The 25,425-nt window shown below is 38.0% G+C and overlaps 1 protein-coding gene across 4 annotated transcripts in view; it reads left to right on the plus strand.

The window, feature by feature from the left end:
- Nucleotides 1–25,425, plus strand: part of LOC128012115 (teneurin-1) — a 134,663-nt gene that overhangs the window by 86,410 nt on the left and 22,828 nt on the right. The window contains exons 11-23 of one of the 4 annotated variants that reach the window (XM_052595124.1): nt 846–1,046; nt 3,574–3,759; nt 4,890–4,916; nt 5,054–5,200; nt 6,024–6,240; nt 7,431–7,550; nt 9,008–9,269; nt 10,222–10,489; nt 12,115–12,258; nt 13,595–13,844; nt 14,285–14,305; nt 16,361–16,593; nt 23,305–23,459. In XM_052595124.1, the coding sequence (XP_052451084.1) occupies nt 846–1,046; nt 3,574–3,759; nt 4,890–4,916; nt 5,054–5,200; nt 6,024–6,240; nt 7,431–7,550; nt 9,008–9,269; nt 10,222–10,489; nt 12,115–12,258; nt 13,595–13,844; nt 14,285–14,305; nt 16,361–16,593; nt 23,305–23,459 (2,231 nt within the window). Of the gene's footprint in view, nt 1–845; nt 1,047–3,573; nt 3,760–4,886; nt 4,917–5,053; nt 5,201–6,023; nt 6,241–7,430; nt 7,551–9,007; nt 9,270–10,221; nt 10,490–12,114; nt 12,259–13,594; nt 13,845–14,284; nt 14,306–16,360; nt 16,594–23,304; nt 23,460–25,425 lie in introns of all 4 variants that reach the window. The other 3 variants (XM_052595115.1, XM_052595140.1, XM_052595131.1) reach the window with 3 other exon arrangements.

The following is a 25,425-nucleotide window of genomic DNA, read 5'->3' on the forward strand; positions in this document are numbered from 1 at the left end:
TACATTTTTGCACACACACCGTAGTGTTTAAATTAATGATTTGTTTTATTCAGTAATCATCAGCTTACCAGAACAACACTCAAGTGTAATTCCACCCAGATCGAATACAAAATGGTCCAAATCCATAATGAAGATGCACTAGGCAGCACAAGAAATTCAGCTGTAATTATGGTGTTTGACGTAGGTCAAAATATATGAGAAGTAGCGTTGTGAAAATAATAATATACTGCAATCACACGCTTTCCGAACCGGATGGGATTAGATGTCTCAGAGGTAATTTGCACTGAGTTGTGTGAAGAACAGTTATATTCGAACCGGATTAAAATCATGAAGTACAACAGTGAAGCCCCAATTTTCCAAACTTCCTCTGGGAAAACTAGTTCTGTAACACTTTAGAATAAGGTTCCATTAGTTAATGTTAGTTAATGTATTAATTAACATGAACAAACAATGAATAATACATTTATTACTGTATTTATTCATCTTCGTTAATGTTAGTTAATGAAAATGCAGTTATTCATTGTTAGTTCATGGTAATTCACAGTGCATTAACTAATGTTAACAAGCACAACTTTTGATTTAAATAATGCATTAGTAAATGTTGAAATTAACATGAACTAAGACTTATAAATGCTGTAGAAGGATAGTTCTTGCTTAGTTCATGTTAACGAAAGTAGTTAACTAACATTAACTAATGGAACCTTATTCTAAAGTGTTACCACTAGTTCTGTTTGCATGTGGCTTTATATGCACATACATCCTAAATGCACCTATAATTAATTGTTCATGGACAAATCTGTTATTTCTGTGTGTGTTTGATTGTGTGTGCGTGTATGTGATTGCAGTGGACTGCGTGGACCCGTTGTGCTCAGGTCGTGGTGTGTGTGTGCGCGGTGAGTGTGTGTGTTCCGCAGGCTGGGGAGGTGAGAGCTGTGAGACTGCACTTCCTGCCTGTAAAGAACATTGTTCAGGTCATGGAACGTACCAAGCCCAGACTGGGGTGTGTGTGTGTGAACAGGGATGGAGTGGTGAAGACTGTTCTGTGGGTGAGTAACAGTCAAAACACACAGACATGTGCAGGCTTTTTGCTTTCTTCATATCATTTTTAAGTCTAGTCTTGAAAGTGCTTTTTCATCCTCTGCTCATGCTTTTCTCTCTCTCAGAAGTCTCTGATTTGAGCTTGATTCAGTTACTATTGACTTCAAAACTCCAAATCCAGTTTTGCTCCTGTCTGACAGAGTAAAGCAGGGGCCTATGTGCAGTAGTATGGATCGGCTTTTAATTGTAATGTGATATATATTGCAAAAGGGGAATGTACTTTCTTTAATAGAGAGAAAACGGATTCGTTCTTATTGTCTGATTGATTGTGCATCTTCTAAATGAAACCTGCTAGACTGTAGCATTTCCTTGTGTTTTACAGATGGAGGGAGAGAATTGCAGTTAAATGCATGATATATACTGGGCACTTTCCATGAGTATGGTACACTTTGGTATCCAATTACTATTTTAAAAGCTTTAGAGGCCTAAATATCAATTTTTTTTCATGCAAGAACTTACATTGTGTTTAGCTAGTTGTAGAATTTCCCATCTCTTTCTACAGCGGGATAGGAGAACAACTAAATAATCTCACTTGATTTTTTCAGTAATGCCCTGCTGACTGCATTCATCAAACTCAACCATTTATCCCTGTTACTGTAAGTTACATAAGTATTTTTAGTTAATTTATGGGACCTAAACGTTTAATAATAACCACAAGCTACCATTTGGTCCTGAAATAACTTGCACCAACTGAGGGATAACATAATTTGCAATAAAACTTGTTTTTATTTAAAGTTGTATGTTTATTTAATTTTTATTGCTATAAAACTGAACAAACTGTAGTAAACATGTCCCAGATTTGACAAGGTTACAAGGCTGCAAAAATTGTAGACCTCATTTAAAATGAATAAGAAAAAAACAACTTTTGGGATATTTAGTCTGACCACTCCTGAGATTGACAATCGATATGTTCTGAAGGTTAAACCGTTCCTTTCACTGAACAATTTATTGCAAATGGAACTTCTTATTGTGTGAGCATTTTAGGGCCTATTTTTTACCCTGTTCATGGAATGTGCCACCAGTTTCGTCATTTCCTGGTTAACAATGATGATACTTAAATAAGAACACTTTTTTTATTGCAAAGAGATTGCTCATCTGGAAGATCGACAGGATTTTGTAACTCATTGCCTTTTGCCCACTAGCTAGAATATGAAAGCATTTATTAAATATTAGATTATCAAACTGCAATATTTATCAAAATGCATGAATATTACAGCATGAAACTGGCTGTTTCCATGACCGAGCAGTTAAATTGATAATGTGTATATTAATAAACATTCTGGTCTAATGCCCTTCCTGTCATTTCAAGACATTTATATCTCACGTGTGATTGAGCGGAAGAACTCTAGTCCGATGTGCTTTATGGAACTGCAAGGATAATTTGTTTTGAACGGTACGAGACGTAGAGGGCGATAGGAGTGAGAAAGACAGAGGAGAGGCTGTCGAAGCTCAATGCTCAGTGCTGCAGTTCCAGAGGAGAAAAGTGGCAGCTGATTTTACGTGACTTTTAAGATATGAAAATCTGTCATCTCAGTTTGACCTGTCACCAGTCCTGTAAGTACGCGTGAAGACAGAGCCATTCTGTCTGAGGGCCAGAGAGCAGAGATATCTTACTCGTTCAGGGAAATTGTTTTTGTCATGAAACCATGCTAAACTGTCTTGAATGCAAAACCACAGTAACAATTGGACAGTTTAGGCTGGTGTGATAAAGCAGGCTGTAGATGGAGAGGAGAGAATGTGTGTGAATTTCTCTTCTTTTTACAATTTTCCACATTGTACTCAAGAAAAAAAAATGTTGAACAAAATAAGTCATCTAGGAAAAATCTGATGAAATCAGGGGTCACCTATTTATGAGCTCTTATATACAGCAAAGAATATTGATTACTGTATATATAGTACTTTAAGCCAGTGTGCTCAGATTGTGTGCAATGCGCCAGACAGTCCAAACAGAATGAGTGAAAAAGTCCAAATAAGCAGTCCCTACTGGAGCAATGAAACAATCCGTGACGACTGGCAGCAGCCATGCCACAGATTGAGGAAAAAACGCTGGGACGTCAAGTGCAGAGCATGACCACACCACTAAATTCCTCCGTTCAAGATATAACCACTGCAGGAAGTGAGCTCTCAGCGGTCATGGAGCAGTGCAGAAGCCAGCTGTGAACCAGCATGATCCACCAACAACACACAGAAAATCACTGGATTGATTTCAAGAATGTCCATAAACTGTTTATTTAGGAAAAAATGGAGGAAAACAGACTAAAAGAATGACAACAAAAGTTCGACAGCTTTCATGTGAAGTGGCAAGATTTAATAAAAATGCAGTACTTTGTGCATGCAATAGGTGTCAGTATAGAATCCAAAGACCACTGTGATGAAGCAGCAGAAACATAAACAAAAATTGACCAAGTTTAGATTGTAATGAATAGTAATGATAGCAAATGTTTTTTTTCTCTCTGTTGAATTCTTTTATTTCAGAGCTTTGTCCCGTTCCCTGCAGCACCCATAGTGTGTGTGTTGCTGGGCGTTGCCAATGTGAGGAGGGGTGGGAGGGGACCACTTGTGACAAACAGGCATGCCATCCAATCTGTGAAGAACATGGAGAGTGCAGGGATGGACAGTGTGTCTGCCAGCCTGGTTGGGAGGGAGAGCACTGCACTATTGGTATGTTAGAGTGACACTAGCAATATTATGCTATTATATGACAATATTGGACAACATTAGATATACTATTATACATTTCAAAAGTTTGGAGTTAGTAAGATTTATTTTTATATATATATATATATATATATATATATATATATATATATATATATATATATATATATATATATATATATATATATATATATATATATATATATATATATATAAAATATTTTCTATCTTAGATTTTTTGTCTTGTTTCCCACCAAAATATCTAAAAGATTATTAAATTAAGAGGGATTTTCTAGATAGATAGATAGATAGATAGATAGATAGATAGATAGATAGATAGATAGATAGATAGATAGATAGATAGATAGATCCATCGAGAGATAGATAGATAGAGAGATACATCGAGAGATACATCGAGAGATAGATCGAGAGATAGATCGAGAGATAAGATGAGAGAGATGTAAGTGGAATCGTTGGCAGTAGTTTTAATGTGTAAAATTGTTTGTTTCTCACAATACTTTTTAGTTTTGTTCTTCATGTGAATAGACCTTAACACTGATGTTTTTTAAGTAACATCTCATTTTAGTCTTGAAATTTACCCGACATTTTGCCAACCCTTTGACAGGGGTGTGTCATTTTTGATTAACACATTAGCATAAAAAAAGAAAAATCTAAATTCTCACTGACAATCTTTTGAAATCATGCTGTAGACACTTTGTAAATATCTGATCTTGATGATATTTTTCCTTTTCAACCATTTTTAGCAGTCATTTGACAAGCATTGTGCATTTATCAACTAAGGTGGAGCTGTGTTTTTTTTTCTCTCTCTTGACTGTTAGATGATGATAAACTAAACAGTCTCTCTCTTTCTGCCCGTGTCTATCTCTTCCTCTTTTTACTTCTGTTTTCCTCCTCCGAGCCAAAGAGTGTTCCTTTAATTGTGGCGCTCATGATGAAAACAGTCTGTGAAACTCGGGGGACAAATATACGCTTAAGGCTGCAAACGACAGGGACACTTAAAAAAAAAACACCAATGCACATACACACTTGCAAAGAGCTTCTCTGAAGTAAGTCTCCAATGTAATGTCTCCTCTTTGTTCTCTCTGTCTTTCATTTTGTAACTCTTTTAGCAGCACATTACCTGGATCTGTTTGATAAAGGTAAGTGTATGTGTGATAGAGTGAATAGAGGAAGGAATAGATGACTTTGTGATGTCTTTTATCTGAACAATTTTACTCAAGGCCTGAAGAAAGGACACTGTGATTATTAATGTGCTCTCTCTCTCTCTCTCCCTTAGATGCATGTCCAGGGTTGTGTAACGGTAATGGACGCTGTACGCTGGAGCAGAGCGGTTGGCATTGTGTGTGCCAGTCAGGATGGAGCGGGCCAGGCTGTAATATTGTCATGGAAACTGAGTGCAATGACAGTAAAGATAATGACAACGGTAAAGAACCCTATAGAAGAGGATCTGTGTGGATGACAGATATAGCAGGGATGAATTTAGCTTAAGGTTAACAGACACATACTCACAAAGGTGTTGTTTTAACTAAGGATGACTAGCTTCACTACCGTTCAAAAGTTTAAGGTCAGTAAGATCAGGGTTTTTTTAAGAAATGTATTTTATTCAGCAGTGATGCATTTAAATTGATCAAAAGTGTCATTGAAGATATCTGTATTGTTCAACATTGATAATGAGAAATGTTTCTTGAGCATCAAATCAGCCAATCAGAATCATTTCTGAAGGATCATGTTACACAAGTTGCCATCACAGGAATAAAATAAAATTTTAAATAAATAAAAATAGCAAATGGATAGTTTGAATTGGTACTTTTACTATTTTTTATACTGAGTTCAGTTAGCTATATTTTTGGTGCAAAATTGTCCACAAAAGTTGGCTAAATCTTACAAAAACTCCCAATGGTGACAAATTAAATAAAAAAATAAACAGTATATTCAAAATTAACTGCTAAGAAGAATTGTAAAAATGGAAAAAAGGTAGATAAGTGTATATATATATATATATATAAACAATATGTCTAAAATACCCATGTCCTCTTTAAAGTGTGTAAGTAAACATGTGAGTGAGAGAGAGGTTTCTGGGTTATTCTCTCTGAGACTTTCTCCTGTGGGAGGTTAAAAACACAGATCCCCTTTAATGGAGCTGACAAATGAGATCATGCGCACACAGACACATGCAGGGCAAGGGCAAGCTGCATCAAGGCTACATGCCTCTGCATGTAAAGTGTGTATGTGTGTGTGTGTTTCAGATGGTCTCATGGACTGTGTCGACCCAGACTGTTGTAGTCAGCAGGTGTGTGTGAGCGCCCCGCTGTGCCAAGGCTCGCCTGACCCACGTGACATCATCCAGCAGAGCCACGCCCCTTTCGAGACACTGCCTTCACGTCAGTTCTTCGACCGTGTGCGATTCCTCATTGGTCGGGACACAACACACATACTTCCAGGAGACCTGCCATTTGACAGCAGGTGATAAACAGACACATGCAAATATTAGCGCATACTCAGACAACTCACATGCACTCATAATCTTAAATCAGCACTTGATTATGATCTCTCCCAGATACTCAAAGATTTGTTAGCATGATTGTGACCATATTTACATGCACATAATTTCCTGTTAAAACCGTGAAAGTTAATATATTATTATTATTTTATAATTGTTGTGTGATCGCACTGAAATTTTGGTAGAAGTAAAGGCAGACTGTGCAAAACCAACTACCTTTTTTTAGTTCAGACTTTGGTCACGATTGACAGCATTGACGGGCCATTTAAGGCACCAGCCCGCATCTGTTCTGACATCCTCATTCACATGCGAAATCGAAATGATATTGCACAAACCCAAGCATGCCCTTGTGTGCTAACGTTGCCAATGTTTTGGCTGGAAAAGGGGAAAAAACAAGGTCAGAGTGTCTTGAATTATTTGGGAGAAATAGATCATGGACTGCTCCTTTTTCAAAGTAATTTTGATAAACAATCATAAAATTATCTAGGTAATTCTAATTTCTGCTTATCAAATTTGTATATATATTTAAATATATATATAAAACTATCCCTTTTAACAAATATCTTACTAACCACCAATAAGCAGCAAATTATGAGTTTGTTGAGGCAAAAGTCATAGTTAATAGTGAGCATTGGTCCACAAAATAAAAAGTGTGACTTATGGCGGTTGGGGGCACAGTAATTAATTAGATGTGTACATGTGTTTAAAACAACCAAACAGTCTGAAGCTACGTGAAATGCAATAATGAACCTTCAATTATCCAAAAAGTAAGTGTTATGATATGGTGTTTTTTGGTCCATAAATATGTCCGTACACAGATGAATGCATTCAAGTGTTTCATTAATGTGTGTGAAGTTTTCCTCAGGCTCTCATATGCCGATACAGTAACAGCTAGCTGCTCTGAGCAGTTTGACTCACCCCCAAAATAATCTTCCAGAAGGATTTTTGCCGTCATCGTCTAGTTTGAGGAAGTTTAGAATCGATTGAAGCATGTATTGTATTTTTCTCTGATTACTGAAAAGAGAGTGCTCCTCTCTCAGTTTCGATCTCTCCTTATGGATCCTTTGGTTTCTCTTGCAATGTCTCTCTCTCTCTCTCTCTCTCTCTCTCTCTCTCTCTCTCTCTCTCTCTCGCTCTCTCTCTCTCTGTGCAGTCGAGTGTGTGTTATTCGAGGTCAGGTTCTGGCCTCTGATGGAACTCCTCTCGTTGGTGTGAACGTCACATTTCAGCATAACCCTGAATATGGATACACACTCAGCCGACAGGATGGCAGGTAACACACACTCTTATAGACTGTGTAAAGAAGGTCATGTAATAGAACATGCACTAAAATGCACTGAAGACACTGTATTAACCTCACCTGTATATTTCCTATTTATGAAGTGTACTGTATATGTTCTGCTTGTTGTATAGGGCCCATATATACTTTATACTCTGTTCTTTCTGTCCATTCAGAAGGAGGCAAAAGTCTCACAGTGCTAGTTGAATAGAAGAATTATTTGACATGGACTTCTTAGTATTAATATTTGCTTGTTTTTAAATAATTTACTATAAAAAGTTTATTTTCATATTTATATTGACTGATATTTTAAAAAGTAGACAGACACATGCACACACACACACAAATATATGTTAAAAAGTGTCTGCTGTGAGTAACAGCGTCATTCATTGTAACGGCAGTTTGGGCAAGTGTGCAGATAAACTCGCGATGTGTAACAGCTCCGGAAAAAAAGCGAGCGTTCTTTGATCGCTCTCTGTAGTTAAATCACAATTTAAATAACAGATTTGTTTCATGCTACTAAGAGAAACAACGTGAAGTTGATCGTTTAGTCACTGGCTTGATTCACTGATGCATAAACAGTATTAAATGATTTAGAAAGAAAGTGTGTGAACTTGAATGATTAGCTACCCATCAGAAATCACTGATCACAGATCAGGCATTAAGGAACACTGTTACTCACTGTTTGTGGCGGTGCTGTCGAATCCATATCATAAAAGTCTGTTTGTAACGCCTGTCGCCTGTGCTGACATTGCAACTGAATTATATGTAAATATTTGGGCAGGCAAAGCAGAGAAAGGGGAGGTAACAATTCTCGTTGCAACGTCACAACGAGGAGATTCAAGATCAGCCCGTTTGAGTTTCCATTTTCTCAAAGGCAGAGAAAGATAGAAAAATCTCGATTTACACCGATTCAAATTTCTAGAAACTTGGGGACCATATACAGGCTTGGGGATCTTGTATTAAACTTAAAAAACCTCAGAAAGTGAAATTTTCATGTCATAGGACCTTTAAGACTCCTGAAAAAAACAAATTATGGTTTCCACACAAATATTCAACAGTGCAACAGTTTTCAACAGAAAATAAAAATAAATGTTACCTGAGTACCAAATCAGCATATTGGAAAGAGTTTTGAAGGATTGTGACACATAAGAGTGGAGTAATGGCTGCTGAAAATTCAGCTTGAAAAAGCATTGAAATGGAAACGAGCTATATCAAATTTTAATTATATTTTACAATATTAAAATCTTTACTGTATTTTTTATCACATAAATGCAGCATTAATGAGCATAGGAGACTTCTTTTCATGTCATTAACCAATTTTACCAACCCCAAACTTATTATATATACATCATAGCATACATTATGTCCTGTCTTATGTATATCTACTGGATGGAAAAACTGTAAACCTTTGTTTCTAAGTGTGTTTGTATTTTGGTTTTTCCTGCTAGCTTTGATCTTCTGGCAGTGGGCGGAATCTCTGTGACTCTATTGTTCCAGCGAGCCCCGTTTTTGTCCCAGATTCGGTCTGTCTGGCTTCCCTGGAACCAATTCATTGTCCTGGACCGTGTTTTTATGGAAAGAGCCGAGTCCAAATCACCTGTCTGCGACTTGAAAAACCTGATCAGTCCACACGCCATTGTTCTCTCCGCCCCCCTCCCGCGATTCGCCGCTGACTGTGAGGACAGAGGAACTGTCCTACCCGAACTACAGGTGCAAGACACACTCACTCTGAGAAAACACTGGATGCAATATCTTAGCCACATACTGTGAAACCGTACCACTTGTATACTTCAACTCCATTTATGTGACACATGAAACTGTTTGCTTGCAGTGTTAGACCTGTAATAGCTGTTATACACTGCGAGCTGGTGCTAGAAAAAGAAGAATGTTCCTATTATAATCAACAAGGCATAAACACGGTGTAAAAATAAGATTTCTGCACTGTAGACATTTTTTTTAAATGATGAAGTGAGCATTCGCAAGAGTCCAAATCTCAGTTTCGTGAAACGGTGTAAACTTGACACCTTTGTTGATTATAATATGAGAACGTTCTAATATTGATGCGTTGCTCACTTCGAGTGTATAATTTACTGAACGGCTGAAGAAAACAGACTCTCTGAAGTTGACTGATTAAAGAAACGCCAAATAATTCAGGAACACAGTTCTCAGCTAAATTTAGATGTGTAGCCCACAGAAACAATATAACTTTCAGTCGCCCACACAAAATCAAGTGTTCTTATTTGTAGTATTAATAAATTGATTGCAATATCAAGGGAAATCAAGTTTTTTTTTTTTTTTTTTTCACACAGTCCTACTGCTTATGTAGAGCGTTTCAAAACAGTCCCTAATGAGAATTCATTTGAGTTAAGATGCTGTCTGGGCTGGAGGGCAGTAGCCTATGTAGGCAGTAGACAGCGAGACAGCTTACTCAGTTTTGGAACAAAGCTTTTGTGTGTCTGTAGGCTTATAGAACTACAGCCTGTGTTTATGGGACATTTATTTGGCAGCATTATGATCATTGGCTTGGGTTTTGTTCTGTATAGAAAGTGCATGCAGTAAATAGAAACACAATTAATTTCTCTCACTCTGACCGTGCCCCTGCCTAATTCATCTTTGTTCTTTGCGCCTGCATGTCTGCTTCTGTCTCTCTCTCTCTCTGAAGGCGGTCCAAGAGGAGGTGGTTATCCCTGCTACTATTCTGAAGTTAAGCTACCTCTCTTCCAGAGCTCCAGGCTATCGGTCTCTCCTGAGGGTGGTTCTGACCCATTCCACCCTCCCGTTGGGCTTGGCCAAAGTCCATCTGTCTGTGGCCGTCCAGGGTCGGCAGCTTCTGAAATCCTTTCCTGCAGCTCCAAACCTCATTTATGTTTTCTCTTGGAATAAAACCGACATCTATGGACAGCAGGTCACGGGGCTAGTGCAGGCACACGGTGAGGGTCTCTGTGCATGTGTGAGTCAAAGCTAAGTTTTTTTTATTTTGAAGATAAGCTTTCAAACACGATCAAAATTGACAGTAAAAGACATCTAAGATCTCTATTTTAAATAAATGCTGTTCTTTTGAATGCATGAACTTTCTGTTCATCAAAGAATCCTGACAAAAGTATCACATTTCACATAAAAATACTGAGCAGAACAACTTTTCAAAGTTGATAATAATAACAAATATTTCTTAAACACCTAATCGGTGTAATCAGAATGATTTCTGAAGGATCATGTGAAACTGAAGACCAGAGTAAATGCTGCTGACAAATCATCACAAGAATAAATTACATTTTAAAATATATTGAAATAGAAAACAGTTATTTTTAAATTTAGTTAAATGATTAAACCTACAAAGCTCACACTTATGTCCTGGATATATCAATGATGTAACTGACAACTGTTTGTCAAGTGTGCTTCCATTCAAACGGCACAAATCATTCGAACTTGGAATGTGTGACCCCTGGAAAATATAAGGAGCTAACTTGAATGTGGTTGTCATTGTCTTTTGTAACTTCATTTTGTATGAGCAACCATTTAGTGCTCCAAACAGGACTCACAACTTTATCCTTCTGTTGTACGATCGCAGCCCCACTTTCTCACTGTATCCCTTTCCGTTATTTCAAGATCCATCACAATGACAGCAATCAGACACTGCTGAGAGTCTGATTCCGTCATCTTTTGCTCATTGAAAAGACACTTACACTTACGTACTTACTGAATAATGCCTAAAAATGAGTAATTACTGGCTATTATGGAGGAAATTAACTCCTGTTTTAAAGTAATAATCAAACAGAATTAAACGCAAACATTTCACGGTTCTAATAAACAAATGTGTGAAATATGTGTGAACAGCTGATTATTTGTTTTCACAAATAGAAATTATTTATCCTCAAATTACAGGATGCTAATGTACTGCTTATAACGGTTTGACAGTAACATATTATTAAAAGGTAGAAAGACGATAAATAAACATCCTCATGACTCAGGATCTCTGCCTTGCAAATAGGCAACTATAATTATTGTTTAATAATAATTGTTATCTCTGTTTATGTTGACTACAGTTCAGGCATTGCTATTGTGAAGCACCTGACTAATTAAGTTCACAGTAACACCATGGCAACACAACTGTAACTGAAGCAAATATAATTCATCCACATATACTGTGGCAAACTGCTGCTCTCTTAACTCCGAGGATGGATTCAGCTCTTTAAACATTTTCCTATGACGTGACACATTTATAGAGTGAGATATTTATAGATGTTGTTCAGTTAGATACATTTTTAAATGATAAATAGCATCAAGATTTTATATATTAGCTCATATAAGTATAATTAATCTAGTAAAATGACTGTAATTATTGAATATACTTGGTAGTTTATGCATTCAAATTATGCAGTTTCACTTAAAAAAGAAAAATTACCAATGAAACTGTGTATGAGTTGGTAACTTTGTTTATTCTGATGATGGTGATGGTTTGTCTCTTTTGGGTCTTGATGATGATGATCATGATGTTATTTAATGGACTAAGTCTGGCATTTACATGTGTGTGTGTATGTGTGTGAATTAATGACAGTCTCTGTTGGATATGAGTATGAATCCTGTCTGGACGTTGTGCTCTGGGAGAAGAGAGTCGCTCAGCTGCAGGGCTTTGAGCTGATGCCCTCAAACCTGGGCGGATGGACACTGAACCAACACCACGTCCTCAACATGGAGAGTGGTGAGGGATTATCACACACACACACACACATACATACATACACACACTCTCACACTCATGCACATAGGTGTTTTCTTCAATTATATTAAAACACATTTAGATGATTTGTTTATTTATTTCCCTTCTGAAATGTCCAACAAATAAACTGCATTTCTGGAAAATCCTGTCATATATTATTTTTTTTGTCCCTAAAACTGTCATAAATTAATTTCATCCATGTCTCAAATCAACATTCATTTTGTGGTGGGAATTAAGAAAATAAAATTTTAAGCATTTTTGGAATAAACTGACAGGCTATGTTTCCTTGTGCCCTGAAAACACACAATTAGTTAATGTTTTCACAGTTTTAGCATAACAAAATCACAGCTTAGTTAGAGATGATGCATAAAATATTTACATTGATTTTTCACATCTTATATTTCATCTCAAGCATGCTCTTCACCAACGCAGTTTGTAACTAAATACACTAACATTCGATAAAATGGCATTAGTGCAAGATTGTTGGCCATTGTCCTTACTGTTGGATAATAATAATTTGTGTAAAAAAAAGTCATTTTCACAGAGTTAATTTTTAATTAACTTTATTTTCACATGATGATAATTTCATATAATCTTTGAAGAATTGTTTTATGATGAATTTTCATGTTTTAAAGGAGTTTACTTCCAGAATGAAAATTCTGCAATCATTTACTCACCCTCCACTTGTTCCAAACTTGTGTGTTTATTTTTTCTGTTGAACAAAAAAGAAGATATTTTGAAAAATGTTCCGTATCCGAACAGCTGATGGGTGCCATTGGCTTTCACAGTAGGAAAATAAATACTATAGAAATGAATGATGCCCATCAACTGTTTGGATTCCAACATTTTTCAAAATATCTTCTTTTGTGTTCAGCAGAAGAAGGAAACTCAAACAGGTTTGGAACAAGTGGAGCTTAAGTAAATGATGGCAGAATTTTCATTCTGGAAGTGAACTACTCTTCTACTCTAAGATTGAGAGCTAAAAGAATCTATTCATAATACCAAAATCATAAATGTTTCCAACACTGTTTTAAAATGAAATGTTGATCCCTTGACCTTCTTGTGCTCGTGGAAAAAATGAGCTTAACCCATGACCTTGAGATAGCAACATGTTTACCAAAAAAGCCCAACATAGAGCGCATTTAAATCTAACATCCTCCTGGTCAATAAAACCTTTGGCTCCTGAGAGCTCCCTAGATGGCCGTTTGTATCATTCTTTTCTTCAGTTTGTTTCTGCGGGGTCTTCTAGCAACATCACATTTCATCATTGATATATAAAGGCTTCAATCTAATATTCTGTTTATTTTCTCTTCTGCAGGTATCCTTCATAAAGGTAACGGAGAGAATGTCTTTATTTCCCAGCAGCCTGTTGTCATCTCCACAGTGATGGGGACAGGGGTGGTTCGTACAATCCCCTGTCCAAACTGCAACGGGCCGGCCGTGGAGCAGAAGCTGTTTGCCCCCATCGCTCTGGCCTGCGGTTCGGATGGAAGTGTGTATGTAGGGGATTTTAACTACATCCGCAGGATTCTGCCCAACGGATTCGTCATTAGCATCTTGGAGCTCAGGTCTCTGCCATCTTCCATCAGCAAATGATCAGTCATTTCTGAACCCCGTTGATTTTTTATTATTATATATATTTTTAATAGGTAACTGTCGTATTTCATTTCTTTTTTTGTTTATTAATAAAAAGATCAAACGTTTTTTATTTATTTATATATATTTATATATACCCATTTAAATAAATCAAATCAAATGGTCACATAGTGACATTTAAAATTATACTGTTTTGTTAAAATATTATATAAAATATAAAATATAATATATGTATAGAATATTTAATTATAAGATTTTGTAAAAATTACTTGAGGTAAAAAAATATATTTAAAAAATCATATCCACTGTTCATAGGTTATAAACCTTTTCATCATAGTGAAATGATGAAATCATCTTCTGAGGAATATGTTTTTAATTGTTGACTTAAATTTTCTCCATGTTATGCTTCCAGAAATCGTGATATTAGACACAGGTATGTTTCTTTTGTGAACCGATATCACCATGTAGTCTTTCAGTCATTCATACACTGCACCTGAGCTTGAATTCATTATTTTTATTTTGAATCTCCATTCATTCATGCATCAACCTTGGAGTGACTCGAGTCTCAAATGCAAAACAACAAATTTAGAGGCAACAGCCCCTATAGTAAGTCAGCAAGATCAAATTCTAAAAACTGGATCTTTTCTCTTAAAGAAGCTTTAAAATAAAGTTAACATATTTTGTCTTTTTTTCTCTCTCATTAAACTCACAATACAGTACTGCTCAAAAATACATAAATATTCCTATTTATTATAATATTAATGCTAAAAAATACTAGTAACCTCAAAACTTCAGTCAATAAATACAATCCTTAGCTTTAATGACTAAAGCCTTTTCCTTCAAACCTACAAATAAAGCTGTGATTGTATTCCTTTGTTGACCTCATTTGTCCCCTCTTTTTTTTATCCATTTGATTTATTTATTGTTTACTTTTAATTACTACTGAGCACATCGCCTTTAATTAACTTCTAATAGAGACCATCTTTTATCATTTCATTTCAGTGCATGGTATTTCAATGTGTATATGTCTGTAATTATGTATCCATCTGTGTATATTATTCTATGTTTATGTGTGCACCCACATATGTGTGTATTTGTGTATCTGTGGATATGTTTTTGAAGCCACACAGTGGTTAATGTTGCTTGTAATCTTCAGTGTGTGGTCAGGAATCCAACTCAGGCGTTGTTCTGGTCAATGGTTTTGAACACTAACAGCTTTTCTCAGCAATCCGCTGGCAGCGTCACAGCGCAGTCTCCCATTTATCGTCTCTAGATCTTCCTCGTTTCATGTGAATTTAGAAACGGTGCCCCCCACAGAGAGGAAGTTAGAGTGTGGGATAGACCTCTGCTCCACAGACTAACACTGACAAGCGCACTGTAATCCTTTATCTTTGCGTTTTTATGTGTGTGTTTGCACACAGCATTACATCCCACAGCAAGGGGGAAATCCTACCTTCAGCCTTCTTTTGGAGATAACGCTTCTGATCAAACCAGTGTCTGATTCAACATCGCAAAGACTCAAAAGAACCTTATAGTATTAACATTTCAATTCCAATTGTACATTTTGTACATTTTGTCAGTCACATTTTAGGAGCTGAACCCATGACCTTGGTGTTGTTAGCAGTTGAGCTACAGAAACGGTTCCTTTTTATTATTACAAAAACAGCTTTTAGAGAAATGATAATGAATTTACCATTTCAGTATTGATTTAAATTTGGTTAATGGCTTTGTGAGCTATTAATGCAATTTGTGAGTCTATTTTAATTGAAAGCAACTTATGTTAGAGCACTGTAAGAGTACACTTTTTCTGATGTTGTTAGTGGTTGAGCAACATGAACTACTCCCCTTTAGCCTGACCTCACAGTCCCTACACAATTCTGAGCACTCTGCTGTCCTTAAACACAAAAGAGTGAATCAACTTCCCTTCAATGTCAGAGCAACAGAATTCCTCAAAATCTTCAAGCACAAAACTTAACACAACTCAGACGCCACAGGTGATGTGTCAGAGGATGTGTTTGCTTTGACAGAGACACAACCTGAAGAACGTTCTGACAAAAAGACAAAAAAGGCCTCATCAAAATTTTTGGGAAAAGTGTTTCGCTCTTTTAGAAAAGGTTTTTTGTCTTGTTTTGTTTTGTTTTTTTCTGCCTAAGGAACAATTGAGAAAGAGGCAGCAGGTAGATTTTCTCTTAGGGCAGAAATGGATGGAAGGAAAGGAAAAGAAGATTATAGACCGGCAGGGGTCCGACACACTGGTGGGGCTCCGAGTTTTGATTGGGGCACGAGTTCAGAATAATTGAAATTTCTGCATGGCACTGAGACCTGGAGGTTTTTTTTTACTCTAACCTTGTGTGTCCACAAGTCTTTGTGTGGTTGTTTTTTAGTATAGATTCAGACTTTATGAAATAGTTTAAGCATAAGTATGTTGCCAATATGTGTGTGTAGCCCTGCTTCATCATAAAGCCTTTTTAAAATTCTCTTTCTCCAGCTCTAGTCCGGCTCATAAGTACTACTTGTCTATGGATCCTATGCGTGAGTCGCTCTATCTGTCAGATACCAGCGGCGGGAAGCTGTACCGCCTGAAGACTTTGACTGAACCAATAGATCTCAGCAGGAACATGGAGGTGGTGGCTGGCAGCGGGGAGCTGTGCACACCCTTCCACCCGAACCAGTGCGGCGATGGAGGCAAGGCCACTGAAGCGGCACTCAGTAACCCCAGGGGTGAGAATTCAGTGCACACACATGCTGCTTTTCCCAAGTCAAAGAGAAAGAGCGAGGGAGTGAGGTGGTGTAGTTATTGAAGGTGGGAAGAGAAAAATAGTGGCAAGTTTCAGTCGAGAGAAATGGGAAAACTAGAAGAATAAAGATAAATCAAAGATGCCTTCCCTCTTTGCTAAATCAGGTGGAGCGGCTATTAGTCCCGCCTATCCATCACTGCCACTGTCTGTTTAAACCTGTCAGTTAGGCTGATGGACAGACGGGGGCGTGGCTTACGGGCACATATGTTCTCTTATCCTTCAAGCTTCATTGTGCACTCTCTCTCTCTCTCACACAGGAACTCACTCACTCAACTGTCGCAGTTAAAAGCCTCCACTTACTTGTAAACCCCTGAGGATAGAATTCATAAAGAATCCCAGAGCAGGAATGTTATGTGTGTGTGTGTGTGCCCGCAAGCTCTTTGATTTCGGACTGTGTTTCAGATCAAACTGTAAATCACATTTAAAACGGATTTAAGACTTTTAAACTCACTTCAATGATTCATATGCATTTTTTTTGGCAAACTGATGGATAAAAGCCTTCCGTTGTGCGTGTTGGGTGGAATGCCTGTAATCTCCCTTTGTTAAAGTGTTTTTACTGAAGTCTATTATCTTTAACTGGCTTTGACCGAAACGCTGAGAGCTTCAGTAACTGCAATCCAACCTTCTATGTTCTCAGGCCATGAAGGGGTCCACACAAATAGACTGCAACCAAAGTATTAACATCTCTGCATGATGATTTGGATAAATTCTGCTGAACTGATCCATAATGCTGATACTATATGTCACTTACATATGAGCTTTGACAGTTCTGTATGTTGATGTGTGGCTTGACTTTGGCTCGCTGTTGATTCAATTAATCTCAATATACAGAATGTTTTTATAATCAATATCTCTTTATACACATAGAAACTCAGAGTGATGCAGTATTGATCTCTGCACCACGGCAGCATCTTCCATGACTATGATCTTTTTAGTGCAGTAAAAACAGATAGTCCTCACAAGCTTCAACAAGCAAAGGCTCAGGGCTTCATGCTGAGAGCCAAAATAAAATCAAAATTGAGATCTTTTAAAATGCCCTGTTTGTTTTGAAAAGGAGTTTTTATTTTCAAGAGATTTGATGGAACATTACAGGAAGATACAGTATACTGGTAGGATTGACACTTTCAGCATCTGTAAATTATGATTTTATTTTAGCATTTTTGGATGGTAAAATACATATTTTACCACCTGCTGTATTTGTTGCTCAAAGATCAAGTTGAGATCTTGGCTCACTCTTAAGGCCTCAAGCCTTTTCCAGTATTTCGTGATTTATTGGATAAAGAATTAAGGATAAGATTTGTATTTATTTATATATATATTTTTACTCAATTTCAAGCTAAAACATATAAATAAAACATTTAAAAGTTTGATGACATTAGAAAAACATAAATTCATGCCCATACGTTTATATAAAGTTATACAATTTTAATATTTTACATTAATTTTCAGGTTTAAAAATCAATATTCTAAAATTAGGCTACCTCACATACCCAGGTTTGACTGTGGGAATCCTGTTTTCAAAGAGAGACAAGAACAGATGTTTCATTTGTTAATTAAAATCAGTAATATTTTCATTGAATAAATTTGGCTTATTTGTATGTTTGTTTTGTCCAATTTTAAGTAGTTTTAAGACATCTTGAGTAGTGCATCCTTCATGTCTCCAAAAAGTCTTTAGTTTTATCATATTTATAATAGAAATATACATACTGTCCAGAAAAAAAGCAGAGCTCCTGGAGGCGCGTCGAGGGTGGAGCTAAAGAGTGACAAGCACTTAAGCACCGAATGCCTACAAAACAGACATTTGATGCGATTTCACTTACTGCCGGCAGTTCTGAATCATGACCGGGATCTTTTATAGCTGCAACTGCTCTGTCTTTCAGTATCAAACTATGTGCAAATCCAGCGTCGGACTGGGCCTGAGCAAAGTTATCATCCCTGACAAGCAAAAACACACTCCTTTGTATTGGAGACATTCTTACTGAGCAAGTTCCATGCAGCGCTGCCACCAGATGAAGCCGCTCTCGCTCTCGCCCTCGCTCTGGTTGATGTTTGCACGGGCACGCGCTTCCGGGAGTAATATGTACTGTGTATATGTGCTGTACAAGCTCAGAATGTGGGTGAGTTTGTGGTACAGATGCATCACTCTGTGATTCACTGAAATCTTGGATTCACGGCGGAGAGAGATAGGAAGAGAAAAGGGCATATTAACTGACAAGTCCCTCTAGGATAGGGTGCTCACTGTCTGGTCTGATTTCAGCCGAGAGTTTAAGAGAAATAGAGGGAGGCAAGGAGCAAACAGACAGACATGCTCCATTTAGTCTGAGTCCAGTAGGTTCAGAGAAAAGAAGATCTCCTGCAGTCTAAATTAATGTGGTTTGCTTTTGAGTTTTATATTTGTGTGAAGATTAGCTTCTCCTCTGACCATTTTCAATCTAACCAGCATTTTCCATTTTAGAAGATAAGAAAAGGGGCTTCTGGACCTGGAGGACTCTTTGTGCCTTCAGGACCCCGAAGGGCAGAGGGAGGTATCCCCCCTCCGAAGGCAGAATAAATAATTAAGCTTGTTATGCTCGTTAAGTGGGTAATTTCCCTTGTAATTAGCACCCATAACAAGATGCATTTGTAAACAGGCTTATTGAGGCAGATAGAATTTCAGAAACAATGGTAGTGTGTATGAGTGTTTGTCTTCACATGTATTTGTGTCTGGTTTACAGCACAACATGATCTGTATTGTTTGCTGCACACAGGTCTGAATGGATGTTCAGCATTTAAAGGGCTGTATGCCTGTCATAGTATCATTCAGTTTGAACTTTGTTTCCCTTTTGCGCCATTTCTGTTCTTTGAGTTAATTGTGTTATACCGTTCAGGTATGTGTCATCAGTGAGTCTAATATATGCTTGAGTATTTACAGTAAGTTGCTCTCTTTCTGTTAAATGTTGTCTTGTCCTGGCAATGTTACGTGTCTTGCAAGCCTTCCCTTTTTTGGATTCACTTTTTCCCCACCACGGACAATCTGTCTGTTTTACTATTATGCCTTTATGCCAGGGAACTCGCTCCCTTGAGTAACATGTGGAGGATTTCCTGTTTCTAGCGCATCCCACTACCTGGACAACTGCTTATGCTCATTTCTACACCCTGGCTTGAAAACCGCCACCAAGGAGCAGTTGTCCGAGGAGGGACCTCAAGGGAGCTTCACTGACTACTTGAAGTGGGTGCTGGTATCCTGTGGATCATCTCTGATCGTCGGACCATCTGATGATGACAGAACCTCACTTCTAGCCCAGTGCCCAGCCAGCATCCAACCATCTATTCCGGAGTGAACCATTGGCCATTCAGCCTTGCCGGGCTCCCTCAGTCAGTCGCCTCCACCTGGGTCGGACTTCACCATGCCTCCTCTGCAGACTTGCGGGTCGTCCGCTGCTCTCCAGCCTTCCATCCCTATGGCTACGGCTTGCTCTGCCGTCCCTCAAGCTCCACCTCCTTCCTCTGATTCTCCAGCTCCAGCTCACCCTCTGACCTCTAGATCCCCACCTACATCTCGAGCAATCATTGCTACAGCTCCATCGTGCCCCCCTGGATCCTCGGCATCGCTCCACCTCCTCCACTCTCTGTCTGTCCATAGCCCCTTTCACACTGCGATTCCGGCAAATACACAAGTAAAGTGTTCCATCAGTTGTTCCTGGGTCGCTAGATTTTGCACTTTCACACTTCCAGTGATTACCCGGCATATGTGCGTGCTTTCACACACAACCCATAAAGATCCCGTAACGACACGTGACATCAGGGCGTGACGTGTGATGTACGAGTCGAAAACGTTAGGCACTAACTGATCTCTGCTTCATTACAGTTTGCACATATTTTTTTGTCGGGAACGTTGATCTTCCTTCAAAACAACCGGTAAAAGAGTGGCGGGATAACGCGCGTCATCACTACGACACGCCATTGGATCTGGCTTTTGTTCACACAGCGCTCATCCTGGGATTGAACCCAGCAATGTTACTAGGTCCTGAACCCGAGTTCAATGCCAGAATCAATCCCGGGAGGTGTTTGCTTTCACACAGAAGGCGACCTGGCAATGTTTTGGCAATTTGCCGGGTCAAACGTGCAGTGTGAAATGGGCTTATCTGTTTTCACCTCCATTGCCATTGTCACTCCTGTCGATCCCATGGTGGTTTGTGTTCCCATCATACCTTGGCTCTTCCCTTCAGTGACGCCGTCATGGAGTGCAGTCCTGGCTGTGACCTGGGTCTCCACCTACCCTCTCTTGCTCAAGGCTCTTCCCTGGTCATCTCCGTCACCTGCTCCTCCCTGTTGTCCGTCCTCCTACTGAACCTCTTCCTGCATCTTTCTGCCGGTGTGCCTACCTTTTGCCATCCCTTCCCCATCTCCTCATCCTCCTTGCCATCTCATCTTTCTCTCTATGGTGCGAGGTCACGCCTTCCGGGAGGGCGGTGATCTGTCACCATATCATTCAATTTTGACTTTGTTTTCCTTTTACACCATTTCCATTAATTGTTATTCCATTACATAAGGTGTGTGTCATTGTCATTGATTAGTCTAGTCTGCTTGTGTAATTAAGTGGCTCTCTTTCTGTTAATTGTTTTTTTCGGGTCTCGTCGATGTTATGTGTGTTCCAAACCTTCCCTCTGTTTTGATTTTTACAGTATATGATAGCACTTGTGACAACTGGCCAGGAACTCCCTTATGTAGCAATGAAACTGGTTTATATCACTTAATCAATCTCTTTTGAAAGCTTGCCAGATGTATATGGAAATGATTCATGATTCATTTGGATTTGACCAAATTAGTAAAACAATGTAAAATTAGTGCACTGATTTTTGGTAGTTTTTGAGGTGAACATAAATGATTAATGTGCTTGCTCCAACATATGAGTCAAAATATTGTTTAAATATGATTGTGTCAGCCCGACTACATTAGTTTAAGTCATTTTAAGGGTCATGACAGGTAGAAATAAGCTCCTCAAGGGAGCAACTGCATATATTCATCAGTTTTTACAGTGGGTTGGGAAAGAAACAGCCGATGCAACTAGTGAAGTACTACTCTGTGTCAGCTATTATAGGCAGTTTATCCATATGGAGAAGGTGCTCTTACCACTATCCATACTGACATGTGTGAGCTGTCATTTACTGGTGCTGTGTTGAGATGCACTCTGCGTGCAGATTTTCTTGCCATATACTGTCTCCAAAAATATGTGGTTCCTGTTAGTATTATATAAATTGTGAATCCAAAGAGCCATTGAAATCTTCTGTGACTGCATGCATATGTGTATGTGTATGTGTATATGTGTATGTGTGTGACTCAATCTCTCCCAGAGTAAATCAGAATGGTGAGAACAGACCAATATGTCTGCTTATCTCTGTGATTCTCATTAGAGGGAGAGAGCAAGAATAAAGAGAGCAAACTAGAGAAGGGAAAGGAAAGCCGCAAACACACACATTCACACACAGTGCTATTTGCCATTACAAACTCTGATGTGTGTGTGTGTGTGTGAGAGAGTAAGCTGGTTACATAAGCCTGTTCCCACTTCAGAGTGAAATCCCTCTGGGGGACAAAAATATCAGTAAGCGACATACATACAAAAAAAAAAAAAAGGCACCTCCGTGCTTATTTGTGTGGAGGTGTTCAAAATAGTATACACTACTACTTTACTACTCTTATATTTTGGGCAATATGTACTGTATACTGTGCACATTTGTTGTATGCATAAAATACCTGGATTTGCCAAAATTTGCAGTATACAACCTGAGGACACTGTACAGAATACTGTTTCCCACAATGCAATACACTCAATTTGATCTTCAGTTTCCAGTGTGACAGATTAGCCAGAATTAATATTAGCTTGTTTCTTGACTCATTATTTGATCCGACTGCCAAATTTTAAGACTCAAAACTGGATAATAATTGATAAATAATTTTTTTTTTATTATTATTTTAAATGCCTGAGTTTTAACATGCCAAACAGTTTACTGTGAAATACTGTCGAACTTATTCTAAATAAAATTAGATGGAGTTACTGTTCCATTCAGAGCGGAGTTTGCTCCTTACAAACCGTATGCTTTGAAAGACAGACGTCTTTAAAGAAACAATAACAATAAAAAAACAATAAAGTCTTTGACAGCAATGAGAGTGGCGATTTATTTCCTGATGTTAGTGGTCTGGAGGTGTTTTTGTGCTAAAGATCAGTTTTAATTGTTAAATACTGTAACAATGTATGTTTGTGCACTGCTCAATTTAAATGTAAAACTTAGTTGCCTTGCACCGCTCAAGGTGATTTGCAAGCATTTGAATAGAACAAGACAAATGAAAGAGAGAAATTGGATGAACAATGAAAAGAAATCCCAGATTTTTTGCATATCTGATGTCATTTCGCATAAATCTGCATATATAAGTTAATTTGCATATATTTAAGATGCCGTGAACAGAATGATCACACAGAGGAATATACTGCCTGATTCAGTGAAATGCATCTTTCTTCATTGCACCGTTCCTCATCATCTTTGGTTAAGCTGCGATTGCATTGGCAATACAAATGTAAAGTTATTTGTTCCACCAATAAAGCACATTTAAACTGAAAGAGATGAAATGACTGTGTGTGTATCCTGTTGTCCTGCAGGTATCGCAGTGGACAAGCATGGGTTAATTTACTTTGTTGATGGATCAATGATCCGTAAGATTGATGACAAAGGAGTGATAACAACCATCATTGGGTCAAACGGACTCACGTCCTCCCAGCCAATCAGCTGCGACTCTCGAATGGACATCAGCCAGGTGAACAAAACACACACACACACACACATTTACATATGGAGGCTCCTAAAAGAACTTAGAATAAACCAAATAAAACGTATGAATGTCCGCAAACAAGTAATACTTGACCTTTTCTCAGAACTAACTTCATTTTACTTAGATATTTGTGCAATTACTTTTAATCTGCTGGTCTCAAGATGATTTTGTAGTAGATGTATGAAGCAGAATAGCAGATTTCAAATATATACTGTACTTCTCCAGGGAGAAAAATAAATAGGGCCAATTTTTCATGTTCACCATAGATTTCTAAAAATGGGCATCAATGCAGATTTCCCGATTTACTTTTGATTTTCAAGCTGTCGACTAGATTTAAATACATTTGGGTATATTTTGCCATAAGGATAATTTTTGTGTGTGTATGATTAGGGCTACACTTTACATTTTTGACTGAACAAAAAAAAACTGTTAGTAAGATTTATTTCTTTATCAGATTAATACTGATCACACTATATTTTGTTGATTGTTTGTGAACCAGCTACACTGTTCATTTTGGATGTCTGTCGTTGTGCCACAAGGACAACTCATTAGAAAAACACTTTCTTGCAGTTATTTAGATAGTGTTTATATATTCATGTTCACAAGTCAAGTAAGACATGATTTCTCTTGCCATGACATTGAAGATTTGACACTGCAAACAATGCATTCTTGGGAGTTAGTTGAACAGAATGCAATACAGATTTTTTTTTGAAAAAAAAAGAGGTAGATATTGTTGCTTTGAAGAATCAGTATCATGACTGTCCAAATTAAGTTTGAGATTCATTGGAAAATAGATATTTTTACCCAGCCCTGTACATTTAAACACTCAAATTTACACATAATTTGTGTGCGCATAAGATATTTCTTTGATATGGCCTACTGTACCATTTTCTGTATTTTTCAGACTATAAGTCGCATCAGTCCAAAAATACGTCATTATGAGGAAAAAAACATATATAAGTCGCACTGGACTATAAGTCACATTTATTTAGAACCAAGAACCAAGAGAAAACATTACTGTCTACAGCCACGAGAGGGCGCTATATGCTGCTCAGTGAAGGCTACAGGAGCACTGAGCAGCATAGAGCGCGCTGTAGATGGTAATGTTTTCTCTTTGTTCATGTCAAATTAATTTTGATAAATAAGTTGCACCTGACTATAAGTCGCAGGACCAGCCAAACTATGAAAAAAAGTGTGACTTATAGTCCAGAAAATACGGTAATTTCTTAAAGGCAGTCACACACTCTTTTAACTTTTTGTTTGCATGCAGACATCAGAAAAATGATCAGCATGCTCAGTTTGTATTCTGAAATGCTCACATAAATGAAATGAATAACAGCACACAGAAGCCGAAGAGCTGAAAGATGAAGGAAACCCTACATACACACCCCACTCTGCGAGAGTCTTGACTAACCCTTTCGCTCTTTCTTTCAACCTTTTCCTTCAGCTCCACACGATTCACACGCGCACACACACACACAGTTTTCACTGTTCACCTCAAGAGTGAGAAAGTGCTGATACCGAAGGTTTCTCTGGTGCTACAGAGTTACTGTACATTATACAGCTTGCAGCAACATCCTCACTTTTCTTTTATCTCTCTCCCTCTCTCTTTGCCTTTCCCTCCTTTGAGGTTTCTGCCTTTTCTGTTCTATCCATTTCGAACACTAAAATCGTAAAGCTTTTCTCAAACATAAGGCAATTTCACGTCTTTCTCATAAAGTGCTCTTAAAAATCTATTTTACTTTCTTATTCTGTCTCGTTCTCCCCCTGCAGTTTAACTCCGTGTGTCCTCATTAAATCTGCAGGACCGCTCTCCCTTCAAAGTCAGACACAATTCTTCCCGCTTCTGAATTGCATCAATTTTTGGCAGACTGTCCCTTGATTTCCCTTTCATTCTCTCTCACTCTCGTTCTCGCTCTCTCTCACTCCCATCTACACACACACACACACT

The sequence above is a fragment of the Carassius gibelio genome, chromosome A5 (assembly GCF_023724105.1).
Source record: "Carassius gibelio isolate Cgi1373 ecotype wild population from Czech Republic chromosome A5, carGib1.2-hapl.c, whole genome shotgun sequence".
Lineage (NCBI taxonomy): Eukaryota > Metazoa > Chordata > Actinopteri > Cypriniformes > Cyprinidae > Carassius > Carassius gibelio.